This window comes from Penicillium digitatum, chromosome 1 (genome assembly GCF_016767815.1).
Source record: "Penicillium digitatum chromosome 1, complete sequence".
NCBI lineage: Eukaryota > Fungi > Ascomycota > Eurotiomycetes > Eurotiales > Aspergillaceae > Penicillium > Penicillium digitatum.
In genome coordinates this window covers 5,959,223-5,984,268 of record NC_089384.1, presented here as the reverse complement: position 1 = coordinate 5,984,268, position 25,046 = coordinate 5,959,223, and the positions used below count along the sequence as shown (strand labels likewise).

The 25,046-nt window shown below is 48.9% G+C and overlaps 8 protein-coding genes across 8 annotated transcripts; 5 read left to right on the top strand and 3 right to left on the bottom strand.

The window, feature by feature from the left end:
• Positions 1 to 987: 987 nt before the first annotated feature.
• Pdw03_4390 (uncharacterized protein) lies at positions 988 to 1,325 on the top strand (the record flags this gene model as incomplete). The annotated part of the gene is made up of 2 exons (XM_066100733.1): positions 988 to 1,051; positions 1,180 to 1,325. The coding sequence occupies 2 exons, from the start codon at positions 988 to 990 to the stop codon at positions 1,323 to 1,325; spliced, it is 210 nt and encodes a 69-aa protein (XP_065956133.1).
• Positions 1,326 to 1,820: 495 nt separating this feature from the next.
• Pdw03_4389 (Major facilitator superfamily domain, general substrate transporter) lies at positions 1,821 to 2,884 on the bottom strand (the record flags this gene model as incomplete). The annotated part of the gene is made up of 4 exons (XM_066100732.1): positions 1,821 to 2,180; positions 2,234 to 2,286; positions 2,352 to 2,627; positions 2,701 to 2,884. The coding sequence occupies 4 exons, from the start codon at positions 2,882 to 2,884 to the stop codon at positions 1,821 to 1,823; spliced, it is 873 nt and encodes a 290-aa protein (XP_065956132.1).
• A 3,883-nt stretch (positions 2,885 to 6,767) lies between these two features.
• On the top strand, positions 6,768 to 8,133 carry Pdw03_4388 (BZIP transcription factor, putative; the record flags this gene model as incomplete). The annotated part of the gene is made up of 2 exons (XM_014675717.1): positions 6,768 to 7,029; positions 7,565 to 8,133. 2 exons carry the CDS (start codon positions 6,768 to 6,770, stop codon positions 8,131 to 8,133), a joined length of 831 nt encoding a protein of 276 aa, XP_014531203.1.
• A 1,639-nt stretch (positions 8,134 to 9,772) lies between these two features.
• Pdw03_4387 (Cell wall integrity signaling protein Lsp1/Pil1, putative) lies at positions 9,773 to 11,143 on the bottom strand (the record flags this gene model as incomplete). The annotated part of the gene is made up of 4 exons (XM_014675718.2): positions 9,773 to 10,377; positions 10,444 to 10,627; positions 10,694 to 10,827; positions 11,044 to 11,143. The coding sequence occupies 4 exons, from the start codon at positions 11,141 to 11,143 to the stop codon at positions 9,773 to 9,775; spliced, it is 1,023 nt and encodes a 340-aa protein (XP_014531204.2).
• Positions 11,144 to 13,405: 2,262 nt separating this feature from the next.
• On the bottom strand, positions 13,406 to 16,798 carry Pdw03_4386 (DNA excision repair protein Rad2; the record flags this gene model as incomplete). Its single annotated transcript, XM_014675719.1, has 1 exon — positions 13,406 to 16,798. The coding sequence occupies one exon, from the start codon at positions 16,796 to 16,798 to the stop codon at positions 13,406 to 13,408; it is 3,393 nt and encodes a 1,130-aa protein (XP_014531205.1).
• A 356-nt stretch (positions 16,799 to 17,154) lies between these two features.
• Pdw03_4385 (WD repeat protein) lies at positions 17,155 to 20,801 on the top strand (the record flags this gene model as incomplete). Its single annotated transcript, XM_014675720.1, has 3 exons — positions 17,155 to 17,172; positions 17,227 to 19,944; positions 19,998 to 20,801. The coding sequence occupies 3 exons, from the start codon at positions 17,155 to 17,157 to the stop codon at positions 20,799 to 20,801; spliced, it is 3,540 nt and encodes a 1,179-aa protein (XP_014531206.1).
• Positions 20,802 to 21,380: 579 nt separating this feature from the next.
• On the top strand, positions 21,381 to 22,501 carry Pdw03_4384 (Cellulose-binding GDSL lipase/acylhydrolase, putative; the record flags this gene model as incomplete). Its single annotated transcript, XM_014675721.1, has 5 exons — positions 21,381 to 21,472; positions 21,537 to 21,619; positions 21,683 to 21,932; positions 21,987 to 22,242; positions 22,298 to 22,501. The coding sequence occupies 5 exons, from the start codon at positions 21,381 to 21,383 to the stop codon at positions 22,499 to 22,501; spliced, it is 885 nt and encodes a 294-aa protein (XP_014531207.1).
• Positions 22,502 to 23,470: 969 nt separating this feature from the next.
• Pdw03_4383 (Endo-beta-1,4-glucanase B) lies at positions 23,471 to 24,766 on the top strand (the record flags this gene model as incomplete). The annotated part of the gene is made up of 6 exons (XM_066100731.1): positions 23,471 to 23,573; positions 23,636 to 23,694; positions 23,749 to 23,901; positions 23,958 to 24,022; positions 24,079 to 24,176; positions 24,237 to 24,766. 6 exons carry the CDS (start codon positions 23,471 to 23,473, stop codon positions 24,764 to 24,766), a joined length of 1,008 nt encoding a protein of 335 aa, XP_065956131.1.
• Between the last annotated feature and the right edge of the window lie 280 nt (positions 24,767 to 25,046).

Below are 25,046 nucleotides of genomic sequence, written 5' to 3'. Positions count from 1 at the left end.
CGGAGGGGTATCTGTGCACTCGCAGCAAGGATTCTCGATACAACTAGCGCCATCTACGGCAACCCCCAGAATGCAGAAGTCTGGATGGCAAATACAAGCTTTCTACCTGTGGGATGCCCTTATCTGCAATCTACGTAGGGTTGCAGATGTTGGATTCCACTCAACTCCAGAGCTAAATGCTTCTTGAAACAAGATTGCAGATGTCTATGCAAATCACCAAGAACTTGTCAAGGGCAGAAGAACCCTACATGTCACACTCGGTAAGCTAACTCTTAAGGCCTGATTTGCGAATCCACCAAGTTAGCCGTCCCCAAAGCCGACTTTTAATAACCGCGCTGTGCGCACAACACGAACCGGAAGTGAGCAGACAGCAGGATAGTCTGGATGAAAGGGTGGGGACCACCAAGCTTGTGGATGGCTCATCTGACTTTGATGAAGTTTTTGGCAACATTGATGGGACAGGTCTGAATTTAAAATGGCGGGCCTGACCCTTCAGGTTGGGTCTTCTAGGATTAGCTGTCTTGAAGAACCAGCCCGGGCTGTGTTGGCCGTTTCCGCCCCGGGGCTTTGATTCGGCTGCTGGCATCGGCGTTTGGAAATTCAAGGTTAGAGATCTGCCTAGAGTCTCCCGGATTGTGCTTGCCATGAGACTGTTAATCGGATTTTTCTCGCTACCAGACGACAACCACCACCTGTGCGCTACCACGCCATCAGTACACAGCCCAGACCATCGGTTCCGATTCAAATTCCCTGATTCAACCCCAAAATTTTAGTCTTCGGCAAGCCTTCAAAGGGCATGAGAAAGGAAAGGGAAAATGGAATTGACAACAAGACCGGCTGGCACATTGCCATAGATGGACCTCATGATTCAAGGCAATGTTATCCCGGCCCCTTTCCACGACAAAGCCCAGACACCTGTTGGATGCGCAGCTCTTTGTGCTTGGTGTATTCCTGTGTTTTCACCGGCAAATTACCAATCTCGGCGCCATGCGCAGGGTACGTAACCACACACACCAGGGCCTGCATTTGCGCAAGGCTCTTCGTGTATTCTGTAAGCTTGTACAACCAAGAAGCCGTGACCCAACTACATTTTTCCCTCGAAAATACTTACCTACGCAAGTCAGGAGCGAGGAAACCAACACTAAATATTTTGATTTGATCTAATTGATTGAAATACAGCGCTTCACAGTCAATGGCACACCCCCCACCACAAGCCATGGAAAAGTTGGCCAAAATTCCAGATCTCCCAGATCCTCACAAAACGAGCTATTCCAGACAGCTCACTGTTTCCAGCACACGCCTCGCACATCGCAATCACTTCCTGACTTAATCAGCAGCGTGCCTGGAAGCAGTACGGAGCTTATGCCAAAAGAAATAGAACGCAAAAGGCGCCGACCATCCAATAGCCATGGCGATGAAGGCCTGCACGCTCTTACACCAGCCATAGCCGAGAGATGAATACATTGACGGAGCGAAGAGCGGAAACCCGAAGCTACACTGACTGCGCAGGATGGCACAAGCCGCGTAGGTTTCGTAGCTGTCGACAATATATGTCTGCATGCCCTGCAGACAGGAGATTGTGCCTGTGGTGAAGATTAGCGCCCCGATGTTTGACATGATCCAATGGGTATGCCCGATGCTCCATCCGTACCAGAATAGACCAATAGTGCTTACGACAGAGCCCAAGGCTAGCGATGGTATGCGGTACTCGGGCTTTCCAACGTTGTTGTTCCGCACCTTGGGGGTCCTATAGATTCGGTCGACCATCTTCAGGTTGAAGAGGAGGCCGGCGAATGACCCAGTCGCAATGAATAGGCAGTTCAGTCCGCCACTGCTGGTGCTCTCGTGATAGACCCCAGTCCAGATGTTCGGGAAAGTCGCAAGTGAGAGAGGTACGTTACGCCAAAGAGGTAGGCCATGTAGATGGCCATGCAGAAGACGATAGGCTGGGTCGTAAACAAAATCACCGGTCGCTCAAAGGCAGGTAGAAGTTTGTAGACAAGCTTCTCTACCTTCTGGTCGGTATGCCGATTGTGGTTGCCCGTCTTCTGCACGAGAGCATCGCGTCGCTTGCGAAGGATCGTACTCAAGTGACACTCACGCAGCCAGATGAGACCGGCAACCTGGACCCCAACGGCAGCGGCAGAGGTTGCCCAGAAGACCCAGCGCCAAGTCGAGTACTAGGAGATGAAGCCACCGGCAATGGTTCCAACGACAGGTCCGAGAAGCGGACCAAGAGTGTAGATGCCCATGGCCTTGCCACGTTCTTCGGCGCTCCACATGTCGCTGCCAGACTGGTCAGTTCATGGAAGATTCCTTGGGGATTTGATTGCCTGCGAAGCCAATGGTACCCCCTCCAATTGCGAGCGGTGCACTGCCACCAATTCCCGCAAGAACGCGGAATGCAAAGAGTTGAGACGTTGTCTGGGCGAACCCGCATCCCAAATTCCAGGCTAGGCACCATACGTTGCTAATCTGAAGCAGACGCACCCGGCCGTAGAGCTCCGAACTTGGGCCAAAGAAAATGGGGCCAATGGAGTAGGTGAGGATAACGATGGCCATGGACAGGTATCTCTCAATATCGGAGTGCATCCCCAGGGCCTTATCAAGATCTTGCCTAGCGGGGGCTATCATAGACGATGAGACTGGCGAGATGAAGACGAAAAGGGAGATAACGCAGGTGTTTCCTCCATTTCAAACCATTTTGCCAGTTCTTAGGGTTCTCTAGATCATCCGGTCCACTCCATGTGATGAGAACTGGGTCTCGATTGGCATTGGCGTCGGCACAGGAAAAGTGCTCATTTAGGGTTGTGGGGTTGGCTGCTTCGAGATCTTTCGTCTCATCGAACCCCTCGTCGGAGGCGCTTGAACTCTTATTGCCCATTTTGAGACCAGTGTCAGATAGATTGAGATGAAGAGCTTGGGCTGTTAACGTTATACTGCCGAGGATTTTAAATACTTCAAAGACATCCTGCTTTGCGTGTCATCGAGCCAATCACTAGGCCGGATTTCACTTAGGGGCCGGATCACCCATCAAGGAGACCGACGCACCATCCAATAGGACGAAGGCAATCTTCGGGCCCGTTCCGCTAGCGATGGCCCACCACGCTTTGCAATTAGAGAGGGTACTCGGCCCCGTCTGACCTATCACTGCTGTCTTTGCCCGAAGGGCCCGAAGGGGGCACCCTAAGCAAATGGCTGATCTCGTCATGGAGCCCCAGGCGTCGCCTACCAGATCGGGACAACCGTTCGCACCGCCGAGTTGGGATTCAACGTCTATGCTAATTGACGACGTGAGCGAGTTACCGGGGGTTAGGTGCCATCCTTTGTTTGCTCTCCATCGACACTGATGTCCGTGGGTAAGCGAGCTGCGCAGCCGAAACAGGTTACATCTCAACAACCAGCACTTTTTTCCGATTAAGTTATCGAGAGCCATTTAGATGCAATGCTCGTAGCATTATCAATTTCGAATGAGCTGAGAACTGCAAAGAGATAAGACAATTTTAATAAGTTCATGCGCTATTGAGATGGTTGCAATCGATTTTGGCAAAAAATCTTGAAATTCGGCATGGTCCCCTTGTGTTGTGTTCCACATCTTCCTCACCTTCTTTAGGGTACCATAGGCAAAGATCAAGACTATTCAAGATCGTACAGCTGACATAGCCCGAAATGTGTATGAAATGCCTTTTCTCGTAATGTTTACATTTCAAGATGTGATGTTCCAGGCCTCCTATATCCAAGCATGCCAATGATCTCTGCATATATCTCCTGCTCCTCCTCACCCCCTCCACAGGAGACTCTGAAGGACTCGAAGATAGTCGAGGGCTGAACCTCTGGATTCTATCTCCTTCTAGCTCTACAATCGAGGGGAAAAAGACCCATCAGAAGACATCGAAGAATCAATCTGATGTCTGCAGTATCACCCAGGCCAAATCGGTAATGCTTTCACATGATGCAACAGGAGTTACTCTAGGTTCTCAAACTGTTGGAAAATATGGCCTAGTCTTCAAGCGTAGCGATTATCGAAAACTTTCCCCCTCAGGCACTGGTATGAGGACCCCCGCTGAGGGCCTAACTGTCGTACTGCCTAGGGGCCTAGGAGCTCTCAGACGATGTAGGTAGGTAGGAATGTTGCTACCCTACCTAAGCGCAGAGTCTCATCAGATAAACATCCACAATATCCTCGTAAGCGACTTCCTGAAAGTGGCATGTCTCGGGCGGGGGAAGGGGTAGGCTTCTGAAGTAATCAACACTACAAGCATGACAAATAAATGAGATCGATAAATGGTAAAACATGACCCCGGCTACTGTAAACGTGGGATGCATTGTAGTATCAACGGATGTACATTGGAAGGATCGCTGGATTCTGTTGGGACGCATGTGTACCTGATCCAATGCCACGGCGCAATTCTGTAGGTCCCTGGATGCACCTGGATCCACCAACGTTGAAGGATCTCCGAGGAACATGCCATGTCCAACGATGTATGCAAGTGGATTGTATACCCTGTGGTCACTATCTCCAGCGATCGTCTGATCTCCATGCCAGAATGAGGACCTGTATTTTGTTTCAGGCTAATAATAGACATCGCATTGAAAGCCCCCTTCTAGAGGGACCCAGATACAGAGAGGAAGATAAGCTTAAATCCCCGGACTAATCTCTCTACCAAATCTGAGAGTCACAATGACCCGACGGTCATACTGATTTCACACAATTGCAACCAGGATGGAAGTTAAATCTCGCTGACACTTGGAGATACCCCTGTAGTCAAAGTCGACACAAACCTGTTATGTTTTGCTGATGGACTTTAAAACGACTGCGATTCATCCCAAGACCTCAGGAGATAATCACCTCACTCGTCAGGAGACCCGTTGTAATCGCAATCGTGTCGATCGGAGACAAGGGCCTAGGTATGGCCCGACTCCCAAAATCTCTTTGACTACCGAGTTGTCACGGTCGCAGAAGGAAGAAGATATGACGCCAGCGATGGAAATTCAAGCCGCGAACCAACGACCGCTAGTGAACGCACACTGGCACGAATCCATGCAGGCATCGAAATCCTTCCCTCGGACCCACCGCTAGCGATCCAAGCGGACTACAACATACGTACATTTGATCGTCCCTCCGCGGAACGCAGTGGCGACCGCACGACGAATAGTAAACGCATGCGCCCAGCCACTAATCGGCTGTCTCCGAGAGAAAATACAAGATGTTGAAAGCAAGCCGAAGAGATCGAAGCTATACTACCTCGAGCTCAATGTGACACCCGCCCGATTGGCGTCGGACATGGCGGTGCTTTTCGACCAACCAACCACAACGGAAGAGGGCCGAGGGTGCCACTTCCTCGATGGTGAAATCATTGAAGGGGGGGGGGCATCACAAAGCACGCAAGACGGGCGAAACCTCGTGTGGTGCTGTCCAGTTTGTGACACTAGCCAGCGCCCTGAATATAAGGCTTGTCTCATCTCGGATTGGCGCCGCATCCACGATGAAACCGTCATTCTCTGCGCTGACCAAAGGTCTTACCGCGTTGTCTCTTTTGTCGTTCTCCACTGCGCAAAAGACGGAGATGTTGGCGAAGATGTTGATGTTCTTGGAGCAATCTTGCCCCCATCCTGCAGCACTCGGGATAAATAGGGTGATTGCTATGAGTTCCAAGGCATACCGGTGGGACGATGAGATACGTGGGACTGGGGAGGCGTTTGATGAGGGTGGATGGCATAGGGTTGGGAGTGGGTGTATATGGGGGGGGGGAGGGGATTAAGATCTATCGGATCATTGCGGAAGACACCACATTAGGTGAGGAAAGAGTGGAGCATCGAGTGCAAGGTATAACGGTTGAGGACTCTTCGATCATTGCTCTCAAGACTTGACTGTGTTCAGATCAATCAGATATCATCGACCACTCGAGAGTTTCTAGACTTCGAGAGCCTTCTGGTGCCCAATTTCGGTGTATAACCGCCCCTCGTCCGCGTCATCCGTGATGCCCCTGGACAAGCACATCATGCAGAACATCTACACGACACTTGAGTACCAATTTGACACATTTTCTAAACGCGATCCTTGTTGTTGTAGTTAGTACCTGTGCCTTGATCCTTGATTTCAGGTTCCTGGTTCCGAGGCAAGTGGAGATGTCCTTCCCCCCCCCCCCCTCTCTTTGTCTATTGTCAATAGCAATCTCTCTGAGATCTGAATCTGGAGAAACTGAGAGATCTCTACTTTATCTCTATTGATCTATTCCCTCTCTACAAATTACCGAGGTGCTACAAAGCGGTGAATCGTTCAACGGACGAACCAGAACTTGCGATCACGACATTTCTCCATTCTATCAGATCATCGACTAGCATCGTTTTTTCGTTTTTTTCCTCTTCCTCTTTGCCCCCCTCTTTGCTAAAAACATCAACCTCCATCTCTTTTCATTCGTCCAGGTGGAACTCCCGCGGCATGCGACAATGAAGTGACCTTTTTTTTTTCTATTTTTCCAACGTGGTCGAGAACTTGACTTCCCGGTCTTTTTCTACTCTGGTGTCTCTCTGACTTGTGGTGTATTTTAAACTCGTTTTTTTTTTTCTTTCTTTAAATCCTTTTTTTTGCCGGTCCTCGTTTATTCGACTTGGGACCTTTTTTTTTGGGAAAAAAAACCGGGTGATCCTGATTTGCTTCATGTCCCGTCCGGATCTGGGGTTTACCAACAGCCCCTCTTCTCTACCATAACCCTAAAACTCAAGGGGGCTGAACTTCTTTTTCTTATTTCTTTCTCTCTTCAACCATGCCGGGGGAACAACCACCTTTGCCAGGTTCAGGTCCCGTTTTCGACAAACTTGAGAACTTCAATTTTTTGATGTCACGTCACGATCCAGCAGCGAAGACTCGACAGTACTCATTTGACGCTGAGTCCGGGCTGGCCCCATTTGGCAATGCGAGTATGGATTACGACCAGACCGAAGGTATGGGCGGTCTATCTGTCAGTTCCTACGAGAGTATAGAAGACGACCGCAGCTCCCTCGATCTCCGAGGCTATCCCTATCATGGTACGTATCAAGCTTTGTACAAACTTGTGCTCAATGTTGCATTTGTTACGCCATCGCGCCTTTTGCGTCTGAGCTTTAGTTTGGGGCTTGAAATCCCCATCTGAAAAAGAAAAAAATTTTGAAGTTCAATCTGTCTATTTTTGGGGGGCCTTTTCTTCTTGTTCATTTAAAACGAAGTGCCTGGATAGCCAGGCACTGAATCGCTCTCCCCCCTACACATGTGCAAAGTGCTTTTGTTGTTTTAAGAGAAGAAGAAAGAAAGAAAGAAAGAAGGAAAAAAACCCCCAGAATGTGAACAATGGCATGCATCTCCCATCCCCCATGGTGGAAGATCACCGTCGGTGCTCCTAATGCACAAGCACGCAATCCCGCAAGGAAATGACAAACGCCAGTGGTTGCATGCTGACGTCTAACTGCACATCCCCTTGATACCTTTCTTGAGCTTATATCCTTCGGAATATGATTTGCACTTCCCGGTCCATGGGGCTTACTCCCTCGGGGTTATATCGACTTCGATCGCTTACTGCATCCATAGGCCCTTCCGGCGACAAGTCCGTCAACTACAATCTCCCAGAGCACATGATGCCCTACTCAGCACACTCAATTTATCCGCCAGTCCCATATGCGCCCGACGAGCTCGGTCACGCACAGGGAGCCCTCACTCCATCCGATGTTTCTTCATCCATCTCTCCACCCAACGGCCAAATGGGAAACACCAAGTACAGCACCACGATCTCCGGCGATCGTATCGCCGCCGCTCTCGACCAAGAAGAGGGCGTGCGCGGGGCCGCAGAGGAAGATCGTCGTCGTCGAAATACCGCCGCCAGCGCCCGCTTCCGTCAGAAGAAGAAGCAGCGTGAGCAGGTCCTCGAACGGACCGTTCGGGAAACTACCGAGAAGAACGCTTCTCTCGAGGCTCGCGTCGCACAGCTCGAGATGGAGAATCGGTGGTTGAAGAACCTCCTCACTGAGAAACACGATGCTGGTTCTCGTGTACCGGCCCCGGCCAAGGATAGCTCGGCTCTCGAGCTAAAAGGTCCTGGCGGGAATACCAGACAAAAACACATTCAGCCCAAAAAGAAGGGCGTCGGTACGGAGGAGTGACGAGCCAAAATGGAAGAATGTGTGTGTTTTTTTGGGATTGTTTGTTTGCGTTGTTGACTGCCGTTTCGTTCTTTTTTTGTATCATCTCCCCAGCCTACGTCTTCTCCGGTCTTCTACTCTACAAGGTATCCGCGTCGAATCGGAACTCTACTCCCCCCTCCCCCCACCGATCTACGTTCTTCGCTGTGGTGTCTGCACTTATCTCTCTCTCTCTCTCTCTCTCGATCAGTCAAATTCAACGACAACATGGGGAAACGGGACAGGTGAGCGCTGACAAAATGACGATGTCAAGACCCTTCTCTTCTTCTCGTTTGCCCGGCCCTCCCGACCGTGGCTATTTCGACTTTTAGGGATGGTCTTTGCCTCTGCACTGCAGATCTGGCATTTTCGTTGGATGTTTCCACGCCTTATCCCCTCTCTACTCTTGCCTACTGGGTACTATCTTTTACATCTGCTGCCCAGGCTCTACCTTTTCTACATCCTCTCAACCCTTTCTATCTACTTTACATCAAACCGTGTGCTGCGAAGGCTTGTTTCATTTTTGTCCCTTTCCCCGGGGTTTATGGGAAAGGAGATGAGTTGGCGGTGTTGTGGTCCAGACTCGGGGAAGTCAAAGTTTGATTTTTGATTTTGATATCTTTGTCCTCTTTTGCTATGGGAATCACTTTTTCTGTTTTCTTTCCGTCCGTGCTAGCTATCTTGTGGACTGGAATGCGTGCAACATAAACTAGGGTCTCTTGCTATACGAATGTTACCTCTCTCGCTATCTTGCTGCTCTACTTTCCGGCTCTATGGGATTCTACCAGAAACGTCATAACAAAGGCGTAAACGCCGCGGTAAGTGACGTGCTCTAGCTGGCGTGCTCTGTCAGAATGATTTCCTCATTGAGATCGAACGCCATTGGAGCATGCAATGTCTCACTTTTCCGGGGTAAGGGTTTCATCCCCACAGGACTGCGCTGTTCAGGCGAACTGTAACAACAACCACACAGACGACACCGGTGGAGATCCGAATTGTCCACTTCCGACATGAATCAATTGCAAATTTCGAACAGAACAATTCATTAAACCCCCTTGATTACCCTGGACTATCTTAATCGAAAACCCAAAACCAAAAGCCAACGTAAGATGGTATTACATCAATTAGGTAAAAACAGGGAATGGAAATCAGAAAAACACCCCCCCCCCCCCCTCCGCCCCAGGCAGTTCTCAGCACTTCATCTCAGAGGACTTCTCCAATTTTGTGCAGAAAGAAAAGGAAAAAAAAATAGACCCACGTCCCTCGATCTAACAAGCATGGAGAAGTGGACACCCCGAAGCACGATTCGTAGCCGTTGGATCACGACATTGAGAGGATTTCATGAAGAAAAAAAAAATAAAAAAACAAAGGCTTCAAACGTCCGAAATTCCATGGCGTGATTGATGTGCGTATTTTGGCGAGAATAGCACGGTTTCAAGGATGTAATAAGCCCAGTATATCGAAGATCGTAAGCACGAGGGATTTTGGACAAAAGAACGTGATTTAAAAAAAGAAAAAAACCAAAGGAACAGATGATCGATCCTACCCCATTCATCTGCCCTGAAGTTTCCACCGTCAGATTCGCCAGGGAAAAGAAATCGGAATCTTTCTCATCCATCCCTTATGCGGTAATAGGCTCACGCTCCTCTTCACGGCCTCTCAGCTCGCCCTCGATGGTGCTGACACCATCATCACCATCCTCGTAGTTGGGATGCTGGTCAGCGGGGAGCCAAGAGTCACGATCCCCAGCCAAGGGCTGATCCTGTCCAGACAAATCCACGCCTTCGCGGTTCTTGCTGAGGTTAGAGCGGTGGCGCTGGGAGAGGGTGCGGGAGCGTTGGGAGAGACTGGACTTGACAACTGCCTTGGAGGAGACCCAGTTGGTGAGGGCATCCTCGCAGTCTTGGATGATGGCCTTGGAGGCATCGTAGCCATCGTAGGCGTGGCGGGTCTCGCCGGGAGTAACGGGGGTGTCATCGATTAGGTCGAGGAGGTGCTTTCCGTAACCGGCGACGATGGCGACCTTCTCGCAGTGCTCACGGAGCGCATCGAACTGGTACTGGAAGGCGGCCTTGACCTTCTCGCGGGTGATGTTAGATAGCTGGGCCTCGGCGACGAGGGACTCGGCTTCGGCGCGGACGAGCTCTTGCTCCAGGACGACAATGCGGGGCGAGTTAGGGTCCTTGTACTTGAGCTTGGCGATCTCATCGGTGATCTTTTGCTTGCCTAGACATCAAGTCAGTTAGTTGATGCTGGTCGGGAACTTGAGCGGCGAAGGTCGAAGAATCTCACGGTCTCGGCTGGGCTGTACGGAAGCCTCGATGTTGCGGATGCTCTTGATAGTGACACGGTACTGGTCGTAGCGGTCAACGAACATATCCTCCAGCTCACCGATCTCGTAGATCAGCACGCCGAGCTTGTCCGTCACATCCGACACATCCTCATCGCATGCTTCACCCCAGATGGAGAGTTGTTGCTATGGCGACCGAGTCAGTTTCCAATCTCTCCCCCGATCGTCCCAGATTCGAAGTCATCCACATACCGCAACTTCCATGCGCTCCCGGGCGACGAGCTCCATGCTGCGCATGACGTTCTTTTCCATTTTGACGAGCTGCGACAGCTTCTTGGCGAGATCGGGTCCGAAGGCTCCGGCGGCATTCTTGCGGAAAGCATGGCCTGATTGCAAAATGTTAGTGAGTTCACTTTGATGTTTCAATGTCTTCAACGATCTCTCCGACGACCGATGGTCTCCAACTACCGTCGTCTCTCTCGGAGATGCGACGGGGAGAAGTCGTTGGCGGCCCAATTAGGCAGCCTCTTAACCTTACGAACACCCCGAGGAAACTTCCAGTCGTCGAAGCCAATCGCACAGAAGATGCCAATCTCACTCACCAATCCCACCTTTCCCTAGCCATCTCCCAGTCTTGGTTGTGGACAGTGGTGGTGGTGGGCTCTCGACCTGCGATGCGGTCGGGGCGCGTGACTGGCGCATGGAATAGGTGCGATGCATATTTTGGACAGGAAATTGAAGATAGGAAGATGATTGTAGAGATGTTGAAATTCTTGTTCCTGTAGAAAAAGAAATTAGAGACAAAAAAAAAAAAAGACTTTTCCAGTGCCTTGCGCAGTAGTGACGTGAGCTTCAAGAGGAAATTTCTTTTTTTTTTGGGAGTACGTACTTGACCTGCGAGATGTGACAGAAGAAAAAGATTCCGACTGCAAGCGGACAGGGGAGGTTATATCTCAATGACACCTGAGCAGCTGATCAAAGTGAAGTTCTCCTGGAAGCTCTCGGGAAGTGACGTCGACTATTTTCTGCCCAAGGAGAAAACTGATTGGGATTGGGGGGGAAAAAAATAAGACGCTAAGAGACTAAAAAGAGGGTTTGAGTGCAGGGATTCAGCCTCTACTAGCCTCTCTCATTTAAGCCAATAGTCTGTTGACGTGGAGTTGCATTTAAACTCACGATCACCGACGTCATTGATCCCCCCCCCCTGATGTCATGGAGTCTGAAAGGTTGCATTTTATACAACATAGAGAACCCTTATGGACAACATCCGACCGCGGCTGTACCTGGATTTCCCTTTTCGAGAGTTGGATATGTGCTCTTTCTGATATTGAGAAACTGCAAATACTTAATATAGGATATAAAAAACTACCATTGGCGCGCGGTTCGTCGGACTGCTGATCGTAGAGATCGTAAAACTCCTGTTCGTGGGGGAAACCCATGTGGTCTCAGGCTTTTAATTCCATCCATCGGGGTGTCCAACATACGATCGTACCTGACCCTAAGAAGGATGGTAGATTGAAAACTACAGACGATGATGGAGATGGATGAGAAGAAAGAACTCAGGGTTCGCCAAAGATGTCGGCTGCGAACCGCTGGTGTTGAACTTGAGAGCATACAGTGACTGGTCGATCAAGGCGTTCATTCAACAGGCCTTGTAATGGCCTCGTCTCCTTATTCCAACTGTTCCTCGGAGATCGAGTTTTCTAATTCTTGGACAACAAGGATCACATCCCCGGGACAATCCAGATTAATTCTGGAACCATCGAGATGACATGAGCATCATCATTCGTGACGCTAGAAACACGAAAAATGCAGGTTTTGGGTATGGGTAGCCCACATCCCCCGGTTCCGCCACATCATCCGCTGTGATTGTGACTCTGGTTGCGTGTCAAGTGCGTGACCCACACGTTGCTATCCTAGATAGGAAGGGGGACGGTGTCTTACTAAGCATCTTCCATGGTGGGAAATATAATTTGAAGATCCCTCGCAGTCCACACCAAAAGGACTCGGATGTCCCCTTTCCTTTCTTCATCCTGAACGCTTCATACGAGGGGCAAGTCACAAACAGCTTTCCATAGACAGTTGGGCAAAACAGTTATTGCTACAACCTGGGTCTGGATATATCCATTCTTCGTCCACAAAGAACGGCCTTGGGATAGTGATACATCAACTCTGCATAATATTGAAAAATAACACACCTCCTTAGCATGTCGACTTTGCAATTTGTTTCGAGGCCAACGTCTTGCCACAATTTAGTTTGATGTTGTGGGTCTAAGATCGAGACTATCAATAAGGTTGTTTTCAAGCTGGCTGTATCGAATCATCATAATTTCACCTTGAGTTTCTGGAATTGATGGAAGGTATGTGTGATATGGGATGGAGATGTAGAAGTTGTGTTGAAACGGGGTTGTCGAAGAGGAAAAAGAGAAGGAGCAACGCGTTCTTTCTTGGCCACGAAAGATTCCGGATAGGATATCTACACCACAGATACAGTTCCTTCAAGCATCGCAAACGCTCTACTATTGTCCCTAAATCTTTCTCGGAGTAGAGCCTGAATTCCTCTTTCTTTGCTTGATACCAGATACATATCTCCCCATGATATGAGACTAGGAAAGCTTGCCTGATGGCAGAATGAGGGGGATTGAGGTATCAAACATTGTTCAGACAGAATTTGTCACATCATGGTCTATCTGTTTGAGCGTTCCATAGTAGACCATCGCTAGCTGCTACTCTGTTTTCCATTCACAGGTGCGAGAGGGATGCATCGGAACAAGTGGTTCTCCTTTTCTCGCCTCCTCACGTACCTACGTAGCTACGTAACCAGTGTCTTCAAGTACGATGCTAAGGCTAGTTTTTTTTTGGTGTATGGATGAGAGGTTTGATGAATACTAAGGATGAGTATCCATGTCTATTATGTACAGAGGATGCTACCGATGGGAGAAGCTCACTCCACCAATCCGCATATCATGATTCCGGAGAGTTGGTGCGACGAGTCTTTCGCTTCTTATTCGTGCCAGCCTTGGCCTTGGTGGTTGAGACACCTCTTTTGCCCTTCTTTTGTGGAACAGAGGCGTCTTCTCCCTCTCTGTCCTCGACGGCTGGCTCGTCATCCAGCGAGGATGATCCACCTGACTGAGCTTCCCGACGTAGTCGACTAAATGCCTTTTCCATGCGGCTGGGTCCACCTGTACGAACGCGAGGCGCAAATGCACCCGCGCCCTGTGGACCTTGCATGAATTGTGTAATGTTGGACTGTGTGCCTTCCTGGTCTCGCCGATTCATGTCGCGAATGACCGGTACCAAGACCTCATCAGTCCGCTCTTGGCTCCATCCGATTGTGGTCATGAGGAAGGTTCGTAATCCATTCAAATCAGGAACACCCCATTGGAATGGAGAAGGGTCGTCGTCAACCGCCGGTTCCAGGTATGCCTCGTCAACTTTGGAATCGGGAAATGAAGGCGGCAAGAAAATTTTGGATGCCTTTTTTCGGAATTTCTTCCGAAAGGCAAGGTGGACATCTTCTGCATTGTTCGTACCCATTTGCAATTCGGTCCACCAATTGCGAAACTCCTCGAGGTTGGAAAATTCGGTGAGGATCTCTAGGGCGGTGACAGGACCAATCCCAGGAATGCCCTCTGTGTAATCGCTGCCCAAGAGATGGGCAAAGCTAATAAGCTTCTGTCGATGAAGAGCGTACTCTTTCTCCAGGTCGGACGTTAAGTAGCACTCGACGAATTTGCTTTGATTGAACATGTTTTTGTAGACTCGCGTTCCCCCGAAGAGGAAGATATCACTGTCATCCGTGACAATCCCATCCACAAGACCTAGCGAGACCAACTTGGCGCACTGCGCTTCAGCTTCCATAGGCGCAGTGATGTAGGGCAATCCGAACAGCGCCAAGAGTTGTTGGCACTCATTTATCATGATGGTGGTCACCTCGTCTGCATCGCGACGTTCATTTCTCTGCTGAGAGCGTAGTTGCTTCAGTTCCTGCTCGTAGTCAAAGGCTTCCTGGATAGGAGCAGCAGAATTAAGAGTATTGGCAAATCGCACATGCTCCTCGCCCTCAGCTGCAAGCTGTTTGAACAGCTCTTCATCCTCCGGGTCACTGTAGTCGGCTTGATCCTGCACAAAATCTGCTAGTTGGTCGATCTCTTCGAAGAATTGGGGCTGGGGCTGGGGCTGAGCCTTTTGATGGGATACAACGGTGATCTCTGGGCCTTGGGTGGATAGCTGGGGGACAACATCTTCAAATTCAGGCGAAGGAGAATGTTTGCTGCGTGTAGACCGCTCATCAAGTGTGGGCACTTGGTCCTGAATTTGTGTTCCAGGGCCCCCAAGGACTGTTTCATCAAAATTTCTATGGATCTGAGCTGGAGCTGGTTCGCTCAAAGGCTTTTCTTCCAGATTTGTAGAAAGCTCATTGTAAATCTTTTCAATGTCCTCGACTTGAAATTCCTGTTTAGGTTTCTCTTCTCCCTGTTCTTCATCCTCCTCTTCTAGATCAACGACTTCCTTGGTGGAGGAGAATTCGTCAACATCAATTATGTCTAGCGAGCGACGATTGGAGAGAAACAGATGATCTGGCGCCGCAGTTCGCTCATCATCCTTCTCAGTGTCTTCAATGGGATCAACGATGAATGATGCATCCGAACGCTCACCAATAAACCATGGAGGAAGTGGGTCCGCCTGTTTTGGTTTCTTTGTAGGCTCCTCCACAAAACCCCCTGCATTTTCGCCAACCTCGCCAGCTTTATCATTATCTTTCGTAACTTTAGTGAGTTTGATGGATTCAAAAGGGAGAGGACCACCGAATGGATTCGGTGCATGTGAGGCTTTCTTCACGACTTTTGTTCTTGCTATGGCAGCTGTAAAGTCCATTCCATCATCGCTCTCGGACTCGAGATCTGGCAACATCTCATAAGACGGACCCGATACGACCGGTCGATGAACGGGAACATCGGGCTTAATTTCTTCATTGGCTTTATCTGGTTGCAGTGAAAGGGCAATAGCTCGTTCGAGGTCATCATCGTCGCCATCAAAGAAATCATCAGTGTTGTTGCTTCGCTGCTGTGCACCTATATTTCCCTCGGCTTCAACAAAAAGCGAGTCATCTTCAACCTCTTGTACACGAGGTTCATTCTGCAACTGTCGCTGTGCAGGATGACGCGATTCTTGTGTAGCGGTTCCCATGTCTAAATATTCGTCCGTTTCAAGCTGAAGCGACTGGTCGAATACACCCTCTTGAAGGAAAGGGAGTTTTGGAAGCCGGTTCAAACCTTCGATTGGAACGTCCTCAAACTCATCTTCATCAGATACCTCATCCTCATCAGAAAATATTTCGGGTCGATCTAGATCGATGGGTTTTTCTTCGTGGCCTTCCCTGTTTCCCACAACACCTAGGACCCAGCCACCTTCATGTTCGCGGTCCTTGACAAGAACATACTCCCTGCCACGTTCTCCTGCGATGCGCTGCCCAGACTTGTAGAATGCTTCCTCTCCGTTCATACCGTTTAGATTCATTAATCGTTGCGTAAGGTCATTTCGTTCTGCGACACGATCAATTTGAAACCTCGAGAATGCCATACGGTCAGGAAACATGGTATCTAGCTGCTCTTTCGAGTAACCCATTCGAAGTCGACTTCTTAGCCTCGCTGCATTCAAGATGTTGTAGCGATCAGTGGGGGGCAGACTGAGAAAAAACATGCTGTCGAAGTCGATTTTCGAAAAGTCATAAAGATTAATATCTTGCCCTTGGTGGAAAGTTCTAGCGTACTCCTCCAGTTCCTCTTGGGACATGATGCGTGGATCATTCGGTGCTCCCATATCCTGAAGTGAGACGTCTAGGTTAGGTAGGTGGTACGCGTCCTTTTTCTTGAACTTGCGGCTTTGTTGCTTTTCTGTCTCCGTCATAAAAGCCTCCTCTGCATACACCGGAGCATCAGGTACCTCTTCCTCCTCTTGGATCTGGGATTTATTGCGCCGACGAGCGTTCTCCTCCTCCGCACTGCGTTGCATTTGCACAGCAAGCAACTTTCCTGCGGTCCTTGCAGCATCTTCCCTGTGACCCTCGCGTTTCTTCTTTCGACCAGCGATTGTCTGCCTTTTCATGACCGGAGCCCCGCCATCGAAGACGAAGACGGGCCGGATCCCGAAGTACAGTAGCTTACAGATGCGGCGAAAGAATCCAACTATGTGAGAATTTCGAAGCGCATTGCCTTCTTTGTCTCGCACTGCTTTTAAGAATTGATAGATCCAGATCGACGCGTCGACAGCTAGTCGTTTCTTGTTGAGTGTTTCGAGTTTGATGGGACGAGCGCAGGGCTGCACGACTGTCCAGAGGCCAGTGACACCCATGGCTTATCAAAGTGGTATGAGATCAAGAGTCTGCATTAAGAAGGCCTGGCATTGCAGAAAAATTTTCAATTGTAGCAGAGATGTCTTCGCAGATGGCTAGTAATCGAACTAGGACTTCTGGGGCAGTGGAGCACCGAGCTCGAGCGCCATTCTGCTCCCGCGCCCTCGATCGCGAGATCACGTGCAACATCTTACCACTTATGGTCTAGTAGAATCGTTATGTAAGCTAGTCGGGGAAATCATCGAAAATGTAGTGGGCTTTTTATTGGCGTTTGGTGGGATGTACACATTTATCTGGGGCAGTTGAGATATTCCGTGTAATTCACTTCTTTGCTCAATGTGCGTAGAAGCTGGCAATGTCTCTCTCACTCGAGGTCAGTGCTGCCATATCTATAGTCAAAATGCTGTCCCGCTGACTCAAACTGCAGCATCTTGATGCTTTTCTCCCGATAACAGCGTTGAAGACGTTTGTACTGGGTGATAGAAGATTCATCTTCCAAAGTCACGGCACGTTCTTTCGGGTGATTGATGAAACTACCGGTGTGGTTGCCGCTCAAGTTCAGATTTTCAAAAGAAACAATATCCATGGTTTCATTGCTTTGAATGAACGACCACATGATCCTGATTCGAGCCATGTCCAAATTTTGGTCTGGGGTGGTCGCACAGTGCGAGTGGTCAACCTCTTTCTGGCCTCCGACAATGAAGTCACTCTGTCGACCTCTAGTGCCGAATTCACTGCTCCAGATTGGATCATGAATGGGTGCGCGGCTGCTGCAGGTGGTCATTACGGGGCATTTTTTATCACCGCAAACAATGCGCTTTTAAGCCTCGAAGTGGTCGACAGTGAGCTACCCGGGAGAAGCACAAGCATATCCATTTATCAACTGGCGACAAGTGTAAAGTCTATCCTCTACTCCGCCGATGTGATTGCGCTTTCTTCCTCCCATGTCCTTATTGCCGCTGGTACCGTCTTCGGAGAAATCATTGTATGGTCATGTTTCTTAAATAAAACTGGATCCTACAAAGCAAATGCAGTGGGCTCCATACACCATTTCTTCACGGGCCACGATGGGTCAGTATTCGATGTCCGCATCTCTCCCCAGATCCCGACCTTGAAAGGAGATCAATCTGGAAGGATACTGGCCAGTTGCAGTGACGATAGAACTGTGAGGATTTGGGATATATCAGATTGTGAACGCAAAACAGCCGAAGAACCCTCTGCATACTCCACAGACGGATTTGAATTGCGAAGCACTGGCTTTGGTCCTGTTAAGGCAGGCGAGGAAAGCGTTGGATCCGAGTCATGTGTGGTCCAGGAGTTTGCGCACACCTCTCGAATTTGGGGTGTCCATTTCAGGACCATCGAAAATGATAGCCAAACTCATATGGGGTTGGTTTCTCGTGGAGAGGATTGCACATGCGTTTTGTGGGACCTAAGCTGGCACTCATCATCCACTGGGATGACTGATTATCAGCTCAGGCGAATTTCTTCAATGCAAACACATATTGGAAAGCACATTTGGTCTCTGGATCTTTGCAGAATTGGTTCTGAGACTGTGGTTTACACTGGAGGTGCCGATGGTGCATTGAAAAGTTTCCCCATCAAAGAAAATGACAATGAACATCTAGGCAATGGCCCTGATGCTTCTTTCCATCGATTGCCTAACTTACAAGTAAAGGCAAAGAAGAATCCCACAACCGAGGGGTCAAAAGCTTTTGCATTTGTCACCCAAGACTGCCTTCTTCGCATTTCGACCCAAGGTCAGATCCAGCTTGGACATCTCGACCCGGCAGAGGAGACTGCGATTGCTTGGGAGACAATGTGTGAAACACCTGATCTCGCTTCTTTTGCCGTTCTGACTACTTTGCCTCAAATGTGCCTAGCATTGATCGGTAGTTGCCGAGGATTCATTCGACTCTATAATCACGCTACGAAATCTGTCATCAACATCACAGACGTTGGCAACAGACCCCTTGGATTATTCTTCCTTCCGACTCATTCTTCTAAGATGGACACCTTGAACACTTCTGAAAAAATCAGCTTCCTCGTCTGTTACCCTACTGGGGAAGAAATAACACTCGTCAACGTCTTCGGCTGGAACAGCGATTATCCAAATGCCGAAACAATCACCTTTAGCCTACCATCATCATTTGTGGTTTGCTGTGCGTCTTTCATCTTCAATGGCCAATATTTGATAGTAGGATCAAAATTAGGCGCGCTTGCCATATACAACACCTCCGAGGCTAAGCCCGTATTGGTCAACCGACGTGTTCATGGCCGGGACTTTGTTAATCACATTAGCGTCGTCACATCTGCTACTACGAGTGATACCATAAACTCGGACTTTGTATTGACCTGTGGGCGAGACGGAACTTATTGTCTCCATGAATTGCGGCTTTGTGGGAAGGGAACAGATGTTGTATCAATGCAAACAGTGCATCGTACAGCATCTATGACCGGTGGGAACATTGAAGGTGCCTATTTCGACAAAGCGACTGGTGATTTCATGTTGTACGGATTCAGATCCCAGGATTTCGTCCTGCGCAATGAGTCGAAGCTGACAGATGTCGCATCCATTGCTTCAGGCGGCTTTCGCCGAGGTTGGGACTTCATCCCAGGAGACAACAATAACACTGCTTTGTTCGCGTGGAAAAACGGAGCTTCTTTGATGACTACTCGCGTACGAGCTGGTGCTAGTACTTTACTTCGAGCTGGAGGTCACGGACGGGAAATCAAAGCGATGGATGTTTTCAACCCTACCGATGGAGATCGGCCTCTGTTTGCGACTGGTGCAGAGGATACTACTGTTCGTCTTTTCACGCCGACTTCCTCCTTGACTGCTAGTCCGTGGGGTAGCTTTGAGTGTCTGCGCGTCTTGGACACACACCGGTCTGGGATTCAGCAGGTGACCTGGTCCAAGGATGGAAGATACCTGTTTACCAGTGCTGCATATGAGGAGTTTTTCGTGTGGAGAGTCCGCACCATTCCCATATTCGGGGTTGCTACGAAATTGATGGCTGCCAGCCCGAAGGAAGACGTGAACTCAGATCTTCGAATACTTAGTTTCGATTTGCTGGAAGTAGATGAAGTTGACGGGGAGAAGGGTTTCCTTCTGTGCCTTGCTCTTTCAAACTCTGTTTTCAAGGTCAGAGTGGCTCTTTCCTCCAAATACGTCATCCAGTCCTAACGTTCTGACAGATCTTTCACTTTTCGCCATCTAACGGGGGCCAATTCACTCTGTTGGCTCGTGGGAAATACCTGACAAATTGTTTGACTCAAGCGCACTTCTTGGTCACGAGTTCTTCCGTGAGCCTTATCACCGCCGCGACTGATGGCTACTTCACACTATGGCATCTAACAAGCACAATTGAACCATTTTACACCATCACACAATCCACCTTGAAGGCTAAGCACCCCTTCGACGGCTCTTCTGTCTCACCAGAAAACATCACATGTGAAAGTCGATATCAGATTCATTCCAACAGCGTCAAGGGGATGGAACTGGTTCCTATCTCAAATATAGCCACTGTTGTTGTGACGGGAGGTGATGATAACTCGCTCTCCGTGTCCCTCCTACTAACATATCCATCCAACACCGGCAAAACTGCACAGGTGTCTACGGTTTCCATCCCTGATGCTCACGCTGCGGCAGTTAGCGCAGTCAAAGTACTCAATCAGCAAATCTCTTGTGATATCCCATCAAATACAGAATCCATTGAAATCACCGTGGCATCCTCTGGCAATGATCACCGAGTCAAAATCTGGTCAATCACCGTGGACCCTACAAAGCCCGGTACCCAGGGGATCACCGTGGGATTCTTACTGGATGCATACAGCTCCGTGGCTGACATATCATCGGTGGGACTTATCCATGGGCCTGAGAAAGGCCTCCCCATGAAGAGCCAAGCACATGGATCGGAAATAAAGCAGTCACGATTGGTTGTATGTGGTGTGGGAATGGAGATGTTTGCTGCCGAATCAGATCGAGCCTTGTCTGCATGATGCCGATTCGATGTCGGATGTATATAGGATGTCAATGCAACAAGATAAACATAGAATATACCATGCGGGACTACGCTGTGCAAGACCAGGGAGAGAGGGATGACGACATCAAATCAACTGGGCAAGAGGAAGACAGAAGTAACTTAGGGCACGCGTTCTAGCTGCATAACGGATACTTTTTTAGTAGAGGAAAGTCACACGACTGGACAATAAAGCAACTAGGGATCTTCATCAACTCCAAAAATTTGCTCAGCTTCTCTGAAATAATGAAATGGCTTGAACATTCCAAAACTACTCTATGTCTGCCCCGCAGTTTCGGGGAGTTCGCCGTGTTTTGTCCTAATTTGGATGAGTCGGAAAGACTTGATTTGAGGAAATGATTGACGAAAAGGCTTGCTGAAATGGCATAGCCTCGTGTTTTAAAATTATTCGGCCGGCCCTTCGGCTTGTTGATTTGGAATGTGAGTGAGACGAAAGCACCGTTTGAAGGGATGAGTACATGTATATAAGGAAGGAACTATGAACCTGTTAAGATTTTCTTCCAACAGACTACAAGAAATTTTTCATATCTTCCTCACCATGAAGTATCTATTTAGTATGCTTGCCGGCGCTGGGCTGGCTGCTGCTGCTCCCTTGCAAGCTCGCGCTATTGACAGCTATTTCTTCACATTGTGAGTGATTAATTCTGTCCTCTATTCATCGCCCGCTGTGAAAGTAGCTCAACAGCATCTGTAGTGGCAATTCCTACACCATGACTAGTTTTGACATCAACGGCACGCAGCCAACTGCTGGCAACCCGATGGGAAACCCAGCACTAGGTGAGTTTTGTTCGCCATCTGGAAACCAGGCTTGGCTGATTTAAAAAAAAAAAACAACAACAGGCACCGGAACAACCACTGGCGGCATCAACTGGGTGGGATACCTGACTACTGTGAACAATGCCTCAACAGTCCTCAGCTATAACCTCGCTGTTGGGGGAGCGTCCCTTGACAATTCCCTCGTCGCTACCAATACCAAGGAAGATATGGTAACGCAAGTCGCTAGCTTCGAGACAGCATATAGTAAAAAGCCCGATACTGCACCATGGACTTCGGAAAACGCAGTCTTTGGATTTTGGATTGGAATCAATGAGTATGCTTCCATGAATCCTTTTTTAAACGGCTGGACTAATTCTCCAATTTTCAGCATTGGTTGGGCGTGGTCAAGCAACGACGCCGGTGTTCTGATTCCAAAGATAATGGCCCAGTATAAGGCTCAAGCTGAAAAGCTCTACGCAAATGGTGGGCGCAAGTTCATCTTCCTCAATGTCCCTCCTACAAGTCGATCTCCCCAGATCGCCAACCAAGGAGCAACCTTTTCCGCTGGCCATGCTAAGTGGCTCGCAGCTTTCAACGCAGCCCTTAGAGCAATGGTCACTGAATTCATTGCAGACAACAGTGGCGTACGTTCTGGTGTCTAATTACATCTCCGATTTCGCACAACTAAACTAGCTACAGACTACAACCGTTCTCTACGATACCTTCGCTTTCATGAACAAAATCCTCGACGACCCCACAGCATATGGATTTACCGATGCAAGTTGTATCAATGACGATGGTTCTACCTGTGTTTGGTGGAATGACTACCACCCAGGTTATGCTTACCATAAGCTCCAGGCTGCAGACATGAAAGAGCACATGCACTCCCTCGGTGCTTGGTAGACCGATTCGGATGGTCCGGGGAAGGAGAATCTGCCGCACTTAGAGTAGTATGGTTCAACTTTCAAATCTTTCTGTATAGGCGGAGCATGTGGACTGTCTGTTTCCGAGCTGGTACCAAGATCGTTGAGTGCGATAATATAAGTTTCAGCTTTCAATCAATTTGCCATGTTCGCTTGCCTTGCACATTTTGTTTTCTGTCTCTATCAATAATTCCTGCGGCCTAGGTTCAACCCAACTATGTTTCTAGTTTAGTGAAATGCTTATAGATATTCCATTATTAATGGATGTCACACACTCCACAAGTGCATGAAACAGAATTTTCTAATTAAGGGAAAAGGCTCTTAACATGACTGGAAAAAAAAAACAAGAAACTCTCTAACTATGAACGCCGATCGATACCTGAAGCGCCACGGGCTTGCAAGATATTGATGCCCCCAAAACAAAGCGACACACATTTAAGCCACCTATGCCCGAAGAACATTTTATTGAATTGGGGAAGCTACGATGTACAATGCATAATTCCAGATTTTCTTGGATAATGATCAGGCTTCTTCTAGTTTGGAGACTTCGGGACATTGCCTTTTGGGCTTTCCGTTTCGTATTAGGTGGCCAAGAAGGGCTGATTCTGACCATGATCCATGATTCCGTGGGCCCTTATTGGCGATGAATCATGTTGTGACGAACTATATTATCCGAAGTTGCTATTTATCCTACTCTAGGCTCAAGGCCTGAAGATTTTTGAAATTCCGTGTCCTTCTCTGTCGCCCGATCTCTAATTTCCATTTGGTGGAATATTTAGATTTCCTGCCACTCGCTCGACTACATTTGGTAAATCGCTGACAATAGAACTATAAAATGGCGAGGTTTGGCCCGGTCGTTGGTCTTATTTCACTTTGCCATCACATCACTCCTCTTCTTTCCTAGACTTTTACTACTGATCTCATGCAAGCCAGAACTTGACTCGTCGATATGAGATTCGATCTAATTGCCCTCCTCGCTGCGGTGGCCGTCTCCGTGGCAGCAGCTCCCTCTTCTGTCAGTAACCATGCAAAGAGAGCGTCACCCTTCAAATGTTCGAGTCCATGAAACTCCAAAGATGGTTCTGAACATCGATTTACTTAATTCCTGGTATAGGGTTCGGAGCAAGCGAATCTGGAGCTGAATTTGGCGAGAACAACCTTCCTGGTGTCTATGTGAGTGGACTTGGTATGTCATCCGATGATCTCAACTGATAAAATTCGGGATAGGGAACCGATTATATCTTCCCCGATGCTAGCGCTATCCAAACATTGAAGGAAAAAGGGATGAATATCTTCCGGGTGGCCTTCCTGATGGAACGGTTGGTACCGAACTCCATGATAGGAGAATTTGATGGTGCCTATCTAAGCAACCTGACTGCGGTACGTTGCGCCACATACATCCGAAAGGAAAGAAGCGGATACTGATCCAGTGGCAGACGGTCACAGCCATCACTGATGCAGGATCCCACGCCGTGCTTGATCCGCAAAACTTTGGAAGATAGTAAGTATTCGATTCACAGAACGAGCGAATGAATCGAAGCTTATCATAATACACAGCAACGGCCAGATCATTTCAACTACTTCCGACTTCCAGACATTCTGGAAGAACGTCGCAAGCAAGTTCGTCTCGAACGAGAAAGTCATTTTCGACACAAGTCAGTACCCCCAAACGTTCAGTCGCATCGCAGGCCTTGTGCTAACCAAATTCTGCACAGACAACGAGTTCCACGATATGGACCAGGACCTCGTCCTACAGCTCAACCAAGCAGCCATTGACGGTATCCGTGAAGCGGGGGCAACAAGCCAATATATCTTTGTCGAGGGCAACTCCTACACCAGCGCGTGGAACTGGCCGAAGGTGAACGACAACCTCAAGGAGCTCACCGATCCCCAAAACAAGATCGTCTACGAGATGCACCAGTACCTTGACTCAGACGGATCAGGCACGCGCGAGACGTGTGTGTCGACGACGATCGGAAAAGAGCGCGTGACGGAGGCGACACAGTGGCTGAAGGCCAATCAAAAGGTTGGGGTTCTAGGCGAATTTGCTGGTGGTGTGAATGATGATTGCAAAACGGCGATTACAGGCATGCTTGATTATCTGGGTGACAACTCGGAGGTCTGGCTCGGGGCATTGTGGTGGGGTGCTGGTCCTTGGTGGGGTGACTATATCTTCGGCATGGAACCTCCCACTGGGGTGGCGTACACGGGTATGCTGTCGACGCTTGAGCCATACTTGGAATAAATTCTTTCCAATGAGGCGAATATGAATTTCAGTGGTCCATGTGTAGCATATGAGGGTTCAAGTTCGGTTGCTGCAATTTTGGCGGGGGAATTAAGAAGAGATTTTTTCGTGATGGATGCATACTGTTTCTACAAGAAAGAAAAAAATTTGTTCTACCAACTGCTCATGTATCAGTTGTAGCCAATGCAAGCGGAGGAGGGGTGCAGGAAGGCCAGGGCGGTCGATCGGCGCATGGGTTTGCTATTAAAAAACAGTGGGACATTTAAGCTGCGTAACATTC